At 44.0% G+C, this 14,956-nt stretch overlaps 1 protein-coding gene across 1 annotated transcript in view; it reads left to right on the forward strand.

The window, feature by feature from the left end:
- Positions 1-13,495, forward strand: part of C7H16orf54 (chromosome 7 C16orf54 homolog) — a 33,009-nt gene extending 19,514 nt beyond the window's left edge. Inside the window, exon 2 of the mRNA XM_078652442.1 lies at positions 11,538-13,495. Coding sequence (XP_078508568.1) covers positions 11,569-12,615 — 1,047 coding nt within the window. The 5' untranslated portion in view covers positions 11,538-11,568 and the 3' untranslated portion in view covers positions 12,616-13,495. The remainder of the gene's footprint in view (positions 1-11,537) is intronic.
- Positions 13,496-14,956: the final 1,461 nt, after the last annotated feature.

A 14,956-nucleotide genomic window follows, 5' to 3' on the forward strand; every position in this document is an offset into this window, starting at 1 on the left:
ACCAGCTTTTCCAGATTTCGGACTCTGAAGATAACCTGTGAACCTTCTCCCACTGCATTCCCAGTCAGTCAGTCAGTCAGAATAACTTTATTTCGCCAACACAATGTAGGCATAAAAAGTATACTACAGTAAAAAGAAACATTTGCAGTGTTTCACAACATTACAGTATGGTTAAAATATATAAAAATAGTAATATAAAAATATAAATTCATAATTATTTACACAATACAATAAAATCAGTTAATTGTTCGGTATATAATTTTAGCAAATTGTACGTCTCGTTTTCAATGCAGATAGCAAAAAGGAAGCCAGAGAACAACAGACAAAAGGGTCAGGTAATGATTGGAGGTAATAAAGGGTTACACAACACTGTCTGAACTTCATTTTACGCAAAATGGGGATAATAAATCGCTTCCTTTCATCACAATAAAATTTACAAAAAAACAAAAAATGTATGTCATTCTGAGCAGATTACTGCTCACATGGACAAAATGGGAGATCAGAAGCAACATAAACATTACGGGGAAAACCCAACATTAAAGGTATATAATTCAGGCGAAACCTCACCAGAATGTACCTATGCGGTAGATTAGCGACGAAGGTTAGATATATGGTATTTGTATCCTTTTGCATTATGCTAGGAGAAGTCAAGTATGTTTTTACTGTCGACAGATTAATATTTTTAGCCTCCCTTTTTGTGTGCCGATTAGAAAGCAATCGCATTTTTAGGTCAATTTTTGAGATTGAACAACAAGTAGTAGGGTCCAAAAAGGCGATGTAGCCCAACCGCTTTCAATGTGAATTCAACATAGGTTAACCAAGTGATGTTACCCACCCCATCTAATTTCAGAACATCCTTTATAATGTCTCTTGTTAAGGCATGGGTCTCTTTTTGCCATACTGAATGCCACATAAGAACCTGCGCCACTGCAATGGTGTCAGTAATGTAAGGTGTTCTCAGTTCCATGTGGCAATTATAGTTTGCACATGAAATTGGTAAAGATAGAACCCTTTTTAAGAAATTATCTTCAATTATCTGCAGTTTTGCACAATCCCTTATTCCCCAAAGGGCAGCCCCATAAGTGGCAGCAGATACAGTCTTTGCTTGATACACTGTTTTTATCATATCTATAAGTTTTAGGCCAGTTTTTTTAATGAATTTTGTTAGTGCCCCAATGTTCTTCTCCATCTGGGACACTCTGTTAGCAATCATCTTCTGCCAATTAGTTTGGGCATCAAACATAATCCCTAAATAATTAAAAGAGTCAACAACTCCCAGTTTGCCCCCTTCAGTAATGATTTGTGAATAACTTCGCTGTTTAGTACCTGCCACTAAGATAAAAGATTTTGAATAATTAACCTTCATATCTAGGTTATTCATGAATTGGGTTTACTCCTGAACTAGGCGGCGCAGTGCATTGCCCGTACGAGCTAAAAGCACTGCGTCGTCCGCATACAATAAAATTGGTACCTGTGCTGAGTTTACATAAGGGACATCCGGGGTGGAACCTGGCAGAGCAGATTGTACGCCGTTGGTATAAAGAACAAATAAGAAGGGGGCAAGTACGCACGCATGCCTTACGCCTTTTGCAATTTTGAAGGATCTAGTACTCTCGCCGACCCATCCATAGCGAACACATGCTGTGGCACCTGAATACAGGTCACGAATAATATTAATGATATTCAGGTCGATTCCCATGGCCTCCATGATCTGCTACAACCTAGGCTGTGCCACGCAGTCGAAGGGTGCGGACAAATCCATGAAGGCCAGGTGGAGATGACCTTTTTTTGCTGCCGTGTATTTCGCTATAATTAGGCTCAAGCTCAGACACTGTTCCACAGTGCCTTTCCCTTTCCTAAAGCCAAACTGGCAAAGAATAATAATATTTTTTTTTCCAGGGCCCAATCCTCTAATCTATTTAACATCAAACGGCCCACTAACTTTGCAGTAGAATCAATCGGAGAGATTGGTCTATAGTTTTTCGCAATTGATCTGTCCCCCTTTTTATATATTGGGACAATTACTGTTGTCTTCCACGATGGAGGTGCACATGTTTGGGCAATTTTATTAAAAACATTTGTAAGGAGTGGGGCCCACAGGTCTTGATTATCTAAAAACATGTCAATAGGGACTCCATCTGGTCCTGCTGCTTTTGCTCATTTACATTGGTTTAGGGCATGCTTAGTTTCAGCAAGTGTAAAACTAGCAGGTCTTTCATTACTTTCTATAGATTGGGAATCAGATTGTAGAGTTGGCATATCACTCACTCCGAAAAGCTCTTCAAAGTGGGTCACCCATTCTTCCTGATCGATGTTGGTATCTGTGGTCATAGCCTGTTCGTCTTTTAAGAACGGAGCATTGATCAAAGACCAAAATGCTTGCAAGCTTTTTAGTTTTGCTGCCTTCTGCAGGTTTTCCCACCATTCTTCTTTTAAGGTTTTAAGCCTGATAATTCTTCCTTTTTTATAGGCTGTGCGTAGACGTTTAACTGCTATTGTGTCTCTGGGTTTAGATTTCAAAGCTACATGTAAACTTTTCAGTGTTTTATCACAATCGTCATCAAACCAACTATATTTTTTACATTGGCCATTATGAATAGCGCGAGTCAAATTATTTTTAAAATCAGATAAAATTAGCTCAAAAACCAGAATAATTCTCTCATGTAAAACTGAATCCAAGCAAAGCATTATCTCCGCAAAGCGTTTGGACACTAGGTTGGCCAAAAAACTCAGTGTCTATTTTTTCCCATTTTAGGACAATCCCATTTTCTCTTGCAATTACGGGGTTTATAGGGGTTTGAAAGCACAATCGGCTTTCTTTACGGATTGCATGAAAAAGGTTATTCCAGCATGATCACTAAAGGGGTAGAATACAATATCAAAATGAGAAAAAAGGCCTTTTATAGAGTGAGAGACCAACGCATAGTCAAGGGAAGAAGTAGAAAAATGATTTTAAAAGGTAGGTTCTAATTGACCAGTTAAATTTTCTGACTTATTTAAAAATACAAGATTATTTATTATTAATAATCTATTCAAGGTATTACCATACTCCTTGTGACAAAAGTGAAAAACGCTCTCTCCATCATCATCCTGTATTCCACAAGCCAACACATTTATCTTATCACATGGGTGAGTGTTGAAATCCCCAAGCCAAATTATTACTGCATTCCCATTTCTCTGACATCTCTACACCAAGTGATCAGACTTTCAAACCCAACCACCATTTGACAACCTACAAGGGAATAGAGGTTGCATTTTCAGAGAACGCGTAGGGATGAGTGCCATGGAATGTCCACCTTTCCAATTCTGGCCTTGTTGCGACACCAAGAACTTGTGGTCAGACCAGGATGGTGTATGCAAATTTGGTCTCTTCCCCGACCATGAGAACGCCTCCAGTTACCATGAAGAGAGATGCTGGGGGCATCATGACATGCATCAGCAACTCTCACCCAAAACCCCTGACATCTTCGGGGAACAAGGCTCTCCCAACATCGAGGAACATGAAGCAGGTCTCTCTGGCTTTCTGGTGGTGCAGGGCATGTCCAAACCTGAGACTGTCTCCTCCAGTGCCTCAGAGAAGGAGCACAATGAAGCACAGACTTTGTCTCCAAAACCTTCCTGCCTTTAGACAAAGACCATGCCTAGGTCTACAGGTCTGATGCCAGCCCGATGCCTGTTGACAATGTGATACCTCCTAGAATGCCTCCTCCATCTGTGTGGAATCTAAACACAGTTCTCACATGACTTATGGATCCATCCTTTGTACTCCCCTAGTCCTGTAACTTGCAGTTTCTATCATGAAAAATAGCTTTCTTGGCAGCGATAACCTAGCTCAGGTGTGTTAGCAAGCAATAAAATCCAGGACCCTTTCATCCAGGTCCATAAGAATAGAAGAGTCACTAATCTCTCAGAGTGTTTCTTGTTTTTCTTGGAAGAGAAGAGAGCAAATTCTGGGAATACAAGTGTAGGAAGGTGGAATCTTACTGCATGGTTACCCCCACTTTTTACCTGATGTTTTGATGATTTTTGACTTAGTTTGGCTGGGATCCTGCTATCCAGGGTCCCAGCCTATCTGTTTCCCTCTCTAAATTGGTTAGATGTACATTAGGTACACTCCAGATTGGTTACTGGGTTACCCTTGTGAGCCCCTAGTATATGGTACCTTAGATACCAAGGGCATAGGTGCCCCGGAAGGCCTACCAGGGGCTGAAGCATGTATTATGCCACCCCCGGGAAGCCTTCCAAAATGGCACCACAGGTCTGCACTTGCAGCCTGGGTAAGGTGGTGTAAGCACCCCTTACTTAGATATAGTATACCTATATCTACCTATATATATAGACACATATAAACCTATAAGTCACTCCTATGGCAGGCCTTGACAATCCTGAAGGCTGAGTGCTTGGTTTTGTGTGAGAGGGTGCCCTAGCATGACCTGAGCCCCTCTGCAGCTTTCGGAATCCCTTCCTTATAGCTGTTCTATGATATATCCATACCATATACTCTTAAGTGCACTATAATCCTCGCGGTTAATGCTAACATTGGATTGGCTTTATCAAAACATGTCGTGTTAGGTGTCAAACACTTTGGAATCCCAACCCCCCAGCCAGTTCTGGCGACGGGGGTAGAATTCCACCGTTCTAGAGGGAGAAGACATGTACACACTTACTTACCCGGTAAATGTTTAAAAGAACCTCAGCATCACAAAATGGATGCTGCTGCCACAGACAGGAGTCTGACCTCCTGCTCCTGGACGAAACTCTGGCAGGGGAGGCCTGGACAATAGGTTTCCTGTCCAGGGAGGTGCTAGCCCCTCCCCAGACAGGCTTTAGTGTATTAGGGCAGGGTGGGTTGCATTCAGTGAATGCTTTTCAGACACTACCTGGGCACACAAGGTGTCCCATGCATTTTCCAGTTCAAACCTTTTGCTGGGGCACTCAGCCCCAGCTCTTGCGTGAAACTGGACAAAGGGGAAGGGGTGTAACCACCCCCTTCTCCCATAAGTGGGACCCTAGAGTTAGTCCAACACCTAAACTTGGTATAAGTATAGGAATCCAGTCACTAGGACTTTGGATTACCCTGGAGGAAACTCTGATACAGAAATCGTGGACTTTCGACATTCCATATCGACTGGAAGATGGAAGAAATCTCCCTTGGGGTCAAGGAGTGACTCCCCTGTTCAAACAGGCACCAAAGAAGCATCTTACCGGTCTGCATTTTTGAGGCTCCCGCTGGATCCCGAAGAATCTGTGACACAGGACATGGACTTCCAGAGATCTCCGAGGCTGACACAAGTCCCCAGCGAAGCTGAGACCTGTAGCTATCACAAGAGACGTGGGACTGGAACTCCTGGACATCCTGCACATTTGCTAGTGCATGAAATTCCCAAGCTTTCCCGAAGTTGTGCATTGTGCTACATATAGTCCACGGCCTGAGCACCTTTTGCATCGAAGATTGTGGGCCTACACTCCACGAGTGTTCCTTGGTCCCGCTTTCAGCACTTCAGCTTGAGGCACATTTGCAATATCTAGTCCGTTGGCTAGTGGGTCCCCATGAAGGAATCTACTTTGTTTATAGGGTTTCCCTGGTTGCTCCATATGTGCCCTGAATCTCCTCCAAAGGGTAAGTCCCTCAGACCTTGCTGTCTGCACCAAAGCCAATCGTGTCATCTTGCATGGGTTGCTGTTGCCAAGGCTTGTTGGGTCTAATCTGGATACCGACACTGCAGCACTGGACATCCGATGTGGGACAGCTCAAATCCAGCTCCTGGTTGTCGTCGACACCTCCTGGACCTCGTGGCTGAAGAGTCAAGCTTCACCTACTTCACCTTAAAGCACCCAACATTGGCTGGCATCTTCTTGTCACTATCCTGGTCACTGGCTAGTGACCCAGACTCTGTCCCCTCTGCTTTCAGGTTCTTCAGATCTCCGATCCACCCTTGGATCCATCTGGACACTCTTCTCCTGGACGCCAGCAGCACTTCTATGCAGCTCTCCAATGGAATCGACAACTAAACCCGTCATGGAAAGACACCATGCACCCGGCTTCCCTGGGTGAGGTAACACAAGTACTTCAGTGCTCCCATGGGTCTTGACTCTCGAAGTGTCTAGTACTGAAAGGGTTTTACCGTTGTCCACTCCTAGATGTCCTTAAACTTTAACTTTGTAACTTTAACTTTCGCCATAGAAGTCAATGGTGATTCGTGGCTGTGTTAAGACACTGCACGCGTCCCCCGTGGGTCTCCTGCGTCCCTACATTGGGTGGTTCCTGGTTGCCCCAGCGGTTCTACAGGACCTAGGCTTAACTTCTATCCCTCACTTGGGGGCATATTACCAAGGGCCTTATCGCCACTTTAGCGGGAATTTTTCCCGCTAAAGCGGCGATAATTTAATCGCCCTATTACCTAGCTGTCGCTAACACCAGTTAGCGACAGCTAGTAGGAGATAGCAAGATTCTGGGAGCCCACTTTGCATGTCAGCGATATATATCGCTAATGACATGCAAAGTGGGCGTGCCAAGATGTTAGCGACTGGAAACAGTCGCTAACATCGCTAACTCCTATTACCAACTTTTGGAAATAATCCCGCTAAGCGCGATTATGTCCAAAAGCTAACGCCTGCCCAGAGCAGCTCTTAGCCATGTTATCCAATGGTAGGTGGATAACATGGCTAAGAGCATTTGCTCGGTAATGCATGAATATCGCTGACTTTTCAGCGATAATCATGCATTTCGGCCGATTTTTATCGCTCAGGAGATAAACCTTGATAATAGCAAGGCTCCTAAGCAATAAAAATGGGCGAAGCACGGCGATATTAATATAGCCGCTAACCAAGCATAGCTATATTTTTCGCTTATGCTTGGTAATATGCCCCTTGGTTTTTATACCACTTTCTTAATATATGGTTTGTGAGGCCCCTAGGGCAAAACCTATACTGTGCTAATTTACTGTGTGCTATTTAATTTCTTGTATCGTACTTTTGCCTCTAGCCTCATAAAGAGACTAGAGGGGTTGTGTTTAGAATAAATACATATATTTTAATGATATACCTGGAGTGGTGCTCTTTCATTTGATCATTCAAGAGATTATAGACTGGTAAAACAAGCTGCTTTACATTACTTCAAGACTTGGCCTGAGGCTGCTCTCCACAGCTACCACTAGGATAGCTTTCTATAAAGGTTGTCTAAACCTACCATCAAATAAGGGTCGTTTGGACTGGTGCAAGGTGCCCACTAGAATAGTGGACATCATATGCCATGCCAACTTCTCACAACAAGGTCTCCTTAAATTTTATATACTACCTGTAACCCACAATGCCAGATATCTGTTCGGGTGAGATCCAACTTCAATTTAACAACCGAAGTGGGCTTTCTTATAGACCCTCACATACTCTGAGTGTCACGGTTCATTATTGGGTCACAGCCAAGTCCCTATAACCCAGGATGGGCTTAACTAATCGCCATGAAGACTGTGTGATATTTATTTTATGAAGGTCTACTAGTGAGAACGAAAATACCTGGAGGACACCCCAGTATCTTTTAATACTAGTTATATTCGATATGATCAAAATTGATGAGGGGGATTTTAATAATTAATATATAATATCAAGGAGAATGAATCACATGTCTTGTGTATTTCCAGGGTCTTGGGTTCTCATTGCTTAAAAACCCTCATTCACAAAAAACGTGCGGTGCGGTATATCTTGGTTCTCCGCCTTATAGGTTACGTGAATAGCATCATCATTGGGTATTTTTTATTCACTTTAGTGTTCGATTCCCAAAGGGAAATGCTTTCCTCCTCATGGAGGGAAACCATCTGGATTTTTACAACAGTTGTGATCAGAAAATGTGAGGGTGTGATTAAGATTACCTCCGTCTCTCAATATGGTTTTTAATTTCTTGAGTATTGGGTAATATTAAAAGAATAGGCGGTGCTGGGTAGAAGAGTTACTGTTCCATGGCACCTAGTGAAGGTCATAAGTGGTCGACATGTTTCGGCCCTTTGGTGCCCCTACGAGTCTGCGGGCCTTCTTCAGGACCAAGTAGTGACATGCTACCTCGCGATATCTAGTTAGGAGTAAGTAGTGCAATTACCCTTCTTCAGAGATGAGCCCACTTACTCATCTTCGTACTTGAGTTATAGATGCATCTTTTGTCTATAGTTTGTTTTGGAGATGATTGTACTCCGTCAGGGACGGGCGGTAGGACTCAATCTTTGCAAAGTCCTCCATGCCCCGGAGTCAGCACAAGTCGCAGAAAGGACTTTGCGAAGAAAGAGTCCTGCCGCCCGTCCCTGACAGAGAACAATCAGCTAGTGGGCTCATCTTTGAAGAAGGGTAAGTACAGTATACCTGACAGAAGTGGAATTAATCTCCGCTTCTCCCTCCCTCTCTTGATTAAAAGGGGTTTTTAATAAGACAAGGTGTCCTGACACTCTAACACATGTCAACATGTTTCAGTCATCATAGTTTGGCCACTTAGGGCCTGGGGCTTTCATCAGGACATCTATATAAGCCCAATTTAATGTAGTAAAATATTCAGGTTGTCCTGTCCATATTTAAAAAACAACAAGCAACATAAAACATATATACAGTCTGCTTATTTGAAGGGCATATATTAATACCTTCGGTCAGGTAATGCTTCAAAACGATAGGCGGGGGAATGCCCCTATAGTCAACCTCCCTCCTACAGTGCCATGCCGCAGGCATTACCTACATTTTAGCTGCTGGCATACACTGGTAATAATCCCAAACAAAATTGTAGTTACCATTAGCTTCCCAATCAACTTTGAACTAATGCTGATCGTGATAGAAATTGACTAGAATCAGCAGCACAATTTTGTGTGCTTGGCTACATTATTGGCAAGTTTACAAATTGCAACCCAGGAGGAGATTCCCATTATCTGGACATTAAAATTTGAATCCAATAAGCCTTAGAACTCCATCCGTATGATGAAAGACATAAACATAGCACTAAAAGCCAATGTTTCTCGCAGGTTTGGGAGAAGCTTAATAAGGACCAGTCCCTCAATATATTTAAAGCCAGTGGAGGCGGGTGGATTTCAATTACACATACTGCTTTATTTTCTTTTCTGTTTTAACTTCTATAGTCATGAAGCGTTGAAACAGTATATAAATTGGGACCTGGGCCCTCATTATGAGTTGAAGTGGTAAGCCCAGAAAGGTGTGGGGATGGGGGGAAGTTAATATACAGTTCTTAGCAGCTACAGGATGTCTGATGGCTCCGGCCCTTGAATGTTATGGTCCTCAAATTCTGCGCCCGGTAATTACGGGCCTGGAGTGACTGAAACTGGTTGGCTTGTGAGGAGCTGTGGTGGCAGCTGCTGTATCCCACCTACCTTCATACTTCAGCGTAGAGGGAGCTGATCAATATCTTTCCAACTGAAGTAAAGTCAACTCTGCAGTTGCGGCTGCTGCATAGAAGCAGCAGTTGGGCAGGTGGGGGCAAAGGGGCCAGGGGGGCAAAGGGGCGGAGGGAAATCAGGTAAACAAAAATAAATTCACTTACCTCCCTGCTGGATGGCCGCCACTGCCTCTCCTGTGTCCAGTCCCGTTCGCTTACTGGCTTCTTGTTAGAAAAAGGAAGTAGGAAGCACCAGGGCTCCCACATTCCCTGCAGCTAATCACAATGCGGCAATGCAGCATTGTGATTGGTCTGAGCGCCGTGACACGCCGCTTAGCCAGGGGCTGGAGGGGTGGGCATGTTTTCCATGAAGGCTGTAATGCAGCCTGCATGGAGATGGGCATGACTGTTTTGGGTGGCCTGTGAGGGCCGGACAAACAGGCATTGCGCACAGGAGTGTTCTACCACATCTCCCCTGCTCTGCAGCCATGCCCCACCCCCTCACGCACACTGCTGCAGCAGGGGGACAAAATAAAATGATTATAACTTTATGTTATTATTATTTGTTTGTTTCCTTTCTTTTTCTGCTTCCTGGAAGTGGGGCGACACTCCTCCGCCGTAGCGAAGGAGCCGCCACTGCTATTCTGGCCTCCTGCCACTCCAGCTTCCCTCAAAACCAATGGGCTGGGTATTTCGTCTGCAATCATTCCTTGTTCTGTTGGAAATGCCGCTAAATCCCATTAATGCAGGGTGAAATACTACCCAGAATCGATTCCGGCCCCAGAATTGATTCCCCTGATCACAACTACAGTATTACGAATATAATATAATGGTAAAGTCTGCCAGAGAACTATAAAAAACAGGTGTTAGTGTGACTCAGCAAAACGAGCATTTGCAATGCACTAGGTCTTGAATTTTCGAAACTTTGGCCTCTTGGTTTTGTAAATGACAATGGCTTTTATTATTGCCATTTTTTTAAACACATAGCTAAAAGGTATTGTAATTTGAAATGCCAATAGCTCAAAATCTCGCAATTGCGAGACCTATTGCATTGCAAATGCTTGTTACCAAGTGCCTTGACTTGTTTCTCACTGGGCTCTAAGGCCCTCTACTCGGGCCTGTTCTCTATGTGCAGGGGCTGCAGATTCTACCACTTCTCCCCTGCTCTGCAGCCACGCCCTCCCCCTCATGCACACTGCTGGAGCAGGAGGACAAAATAAAATGATTATAACAGTACGTTATTATCATTTAATTTTTTCCTGTCTTTTGCTGCTTCATGGAAGGGGGGCAACACTCCTCCGCCATAGCAAAGGAGCCGCCACTGCAACTCTGGCATCAGTCGACAAACCCTACGCCTGTGGTTGTTCTCATTAGAAACTTACTTAGCACACAGAAACACTCCTTTCCATTCCAGCCTTTTCAATTGCCAACTTTTTCACCCAAAAACCCCAAATCACAGTTCTAGGCCCTGGTTCTGAGTTCTTTGGTATTTTCCAGCCCCTGCTTACATTGGGTCAGATTTAGTTTTGGATGTATTTAGCACACCCGGTTATTGCCAGGTGTATTAAATACCTCACCTTTCTTTAAATGTATGCAGCTCAAGCCGCCATAATTGAACTGGGGAAATGTGTACGGTACTTACCATATAAGGTGGATTTTTGGTGCGTTAAAAAACAAAATCTGCATGCTACTCCACTGACTTTGGAGAGGTGTTATTTATCCCACCCAATAAATAACCCACCCCAAATAAGCGCTATTTATCAGGCGCAATAAATAGCACAATTCTAGTGACGAGCCAAGGCCATTGTTTTCTCTAATCCCAATTTTGATTGATTTTACCTTTGCATTGATAGCGGCAATACCTATATCACTCACTATCAATGCAAAAATACAATGAATCTAATTTAGGCTATGGGTAAAATATAAGACCTCACGCAGATGTGAATGGCTTTAGCGCCACTGTGAGTCAAAATTGTGTTCTCTTATACTTCGTGAGCACCGTGTACTTAGGGCCACAAGATGGGTAAAAACAAGTCAGTTGACTACATGGTAGGCTGCCGAGAGACGCTTCTTATAAAGAGGTATCTGCTAAAGCTAAGTTGTGATTTGTTTCAGTAGTGATGGCACCGAGCATAAATTCTCTGTCTCATTCTCTTCCTTTTTCTCCCTATTTCTTCAGACCTCTACTGGTGCTGCCCAACGCCTTCACTATGGCTGCTGCTTCTTCCAGACACAGTGTTGATGTATATGGGGTGCTTGTCGTGATCGCCCTCTTGTCGTGCCTCACCCTTGCTCAACTGAAGCCCACCGGACTTGAGACGCATTTGGAGCCGAGCACGCCCACCATGCCTCATGCAGTAGACAATGAGACGCTCAGCACCAATCATGGTGGGAATCAAACCATGTCAACACTTACCGAAACCATGACCGCTCCTACCATGACCACAACGACTTCAAATGTGACCTACATGACACAAGGCATGTCAACTTCCACCACTACGGCGTCAGATAATCCATTCTGTCGCCGTTGCTTAATTGCCATGGTAGTGCTGGCAATAGTGGCAGGCATTTTCATGGTCGCTACAATTGTGCTGTGCAGTAAACTGTTGAACATGCCTAAAGAACCCTCCCGCCAGCAACGTAGTGCCAAGATATCAGCGAGGAGTTCCCCCACTGGCAGCTCTACTCAGGGGTTGTGGATTGAGCCAGCGGCCACCATGAAGGAGAGATCTGAGTTCTGGTACAAAGGCTCTACTAAGAGACACGAAAATGGACTATCCACCCATACCAGGGGTTTCTCTGATGATGTCGACCCTTGGACTCAGCCACCTGTCCCAAAGGCACGCTCAACCCACGGGGCACGCCAGAGCTCCATCTCAACAGCTGGCACAGATCGACACCTCCTGGCACCGCCAGTGATAACGCTGCATCACATCAATGACTTCTGGAACAAGGAAGGCAGGACAGACAACAGCAGCTTCAAGGCAGTGCCCAGCTCACGTGGCACTATCAGTGAAGCGGGGGCTGATTCCAACAGCACAGAGGAACATGGGTCCGAGTTCTTCCAGGGCAGTCCATCTATAGGAGGCCGACAGGAGGTGGGTGAAGTCAGGGGTGGTGACAGCTGCGGTGTGCAAGAGGAACTAGAGGCATTCCCAGTTGTGCAACCCAAGGTGACTCCAGAGCAGATCTCGGCTTTCTGGAACCGTGGTCGAGCAGATTCAAGGTTTCGAAACGGGGAGGTTACTCTGCTCTAAGGTTGCGCCGCAAGACCAAGAGCGAACAATTATAGCAAAGTTTATGCAGAAAAAGAGATGGTTCACACTGGAATTCCCTGTTTTTTTTTGCTTTTACTACACTTGTTCTATAAAAGGCTCGAGACAAAAACCTAGAAATTATATTTGTGTGATAAAGTAATTCAACCACTATTAATAAAACAGTGTAAACCAATCCCTGACCTCTCAAGAAGCCCACATATATGTATGTTTTGTTTTGCAAAATGTCCTACGTTTACACTAACAGTCCCGAGCTGCTGCTCTTTTGTAAACGGAGAGAGATGCCGGGAGGTTGTAAATCAATGAGCAGTGTTTGACTCTGTGGTGGCACATACGCAACAGCCGAGGTCGCAACGTCAGTCAAGCACTCAGCAAGGCACGCAGCATTCGTTTCCGGTTCTACACAGTTGAGCGAGTCATGATCTAAATAACGGAAACAGGAACAGGAAGTGCTGTTTCTCGGAGAGGGTGTGGGCTCTGCACAAGTTTAAGAGTCACGGTCATGAGCAAAAGGAGCTCTCGTGGATAATGTGAACAGACTTTGCCTTGTAGCGTCCTACCTTAGTTTTGGTCATACTGCTTTGTAAAAATGTACACATTTTCTTCAGTGACTACTGACTTTCTCAAAAATATCAATGTTTTACAATGCATTTCAATGTAAGAGTATTGTTAACCCTCATTTCTGTGAAAAGTGGACGCATAAGAGCTTAGGCTTCGTAAAGTTGGCATTGGTGGGACTCCTAGCTTGAGAGCGAGAAACCCTGTTAGCTTTGGAAGCATAACTGTTCGATCTTCATTTTTAGAAGTATGTTTCAGAACCATACTGAAGGAAACAAAATAAAGCTTTTTTTGTTTAATACAAGTAAGTAGCTGGGCACACTAAACTGCAGCTCTCCTAACGCTCCTTTAATGTTTCAATTAGAGATGGAGACACGTCGTGCATGTTTGAACCTGAAATACATCGTAGCCAATCTTCTGGTTTGAAAACTCATCATCCTGCACTGTGGCCAAGTCAAAGTTCAAAGTTAGCTTTATTCGATTTTTTGTTGCAAAATCATAAAAGCACATATATCATAATACAGTCAAGTTCATTAAAAGGTTAAAAATAGAATCATCAATATATTTACACAGGCTAAAAATGGTCATGTGCAACAAAGGTCGAATTTTCTTATATAAATCCAGAACTAAGCTCCGATTAAAAGAAATAGACAATTTAAATCCATAAAGTTCATAAGTTTTTCCATAATAAAGATGATAAATGAAAAAAGAACTACAACCATGGTTAGCCCAAATCACAGGGTATCCCTCAAACCAATAACTAATCTCAAGTATGAGGAGACCGCTTTTACCACGTATTCTGTTTCCAATTGTTTCAGTTTGCGAAAGGTTGCTCTGCATTCCCTGATACCCCATTTTGTAAGGATCGGCTTCAAGAACCTTTTCCTGGGGATCACATAAAGTTTGCAGAACAGAATGCAATGAATATTAGATTGATCGGATGAATCATCACTGTGGCCAAGTCAAAATCATGTGTCCTTTTTCCGGTCACAGCAGTTCCCCATCCTTACCAACTATACCCACCCCCCCTCCCCCGCTCCAACTGTGTTTTTTCTTACCACAAAGAAACATCTTGTTTTATAGGTCCTTTACCTGCCCCAAATATGGCACCCTTCCCCCATACCCCATCCACCTGCAACTCTTTGTTTCTGTATCCTGGTAAATAGACTGTAACAAATATTTCAGTTGCATGTCTATAAGGATTCAACTTCATGTCCCTCTTTGGAAACGTTGTCAATCCCCCCCTCGCTGGTCCAGTGGGGGGATCTCACTCTCTGGGACAAATTGAGGTTCCTCAGTTTCTCTCCAGAATCAGTGAAGATCCCCACACTTATCGTGAACCGTTGTGGTCCACGTCTTCCATGTCTCCATCCCTCCCCGAACCATTGGAGGTTATTCCATGACAGCTTGGGGTCATAAGAGTTCCTGTTCTATCTGCAACCTCTTGAGGGCGACTCCTCTTTGTAAAAATATGAGGTCCCTCTTTTTCTGGAATGTTTGAGTGTCCCCCCTTTTAGTTACCCTTTGACGGAGGGAAAGCCATGCAGGGCCCTGTCTGTCAGGAGCCGCTGATTGCCCTTTCCTCTGTTTATCCATTGAAGGTCTCCCGTATCAAGAATACAAGGGCTTCCTCCCGCCATCGATGGAACTGCCAGTCTCCAGCTCATCCATCTGTGTAATTACCACTTCAAGGTACCTGGAGTTTCAAAGGTATTTTTTTAATGCACCCTGACATGCATATCTGCCAGTTAAAGCCAGTGTTTTG

Source organism: Lissotriton helveticus, chromosome 7 (assembly GCF_964261635.1).
Source record: "Lissotriton helveticus chromosome 7, aLisHel1.1, whole genome shotgun sequence".
Classification (NCBI taxonomy): Eukaryota; Metazoa; Chordata; class Amphibia; order Caudata; family Salamandridae; genus Lissotriton; species Lissotriton helveticus.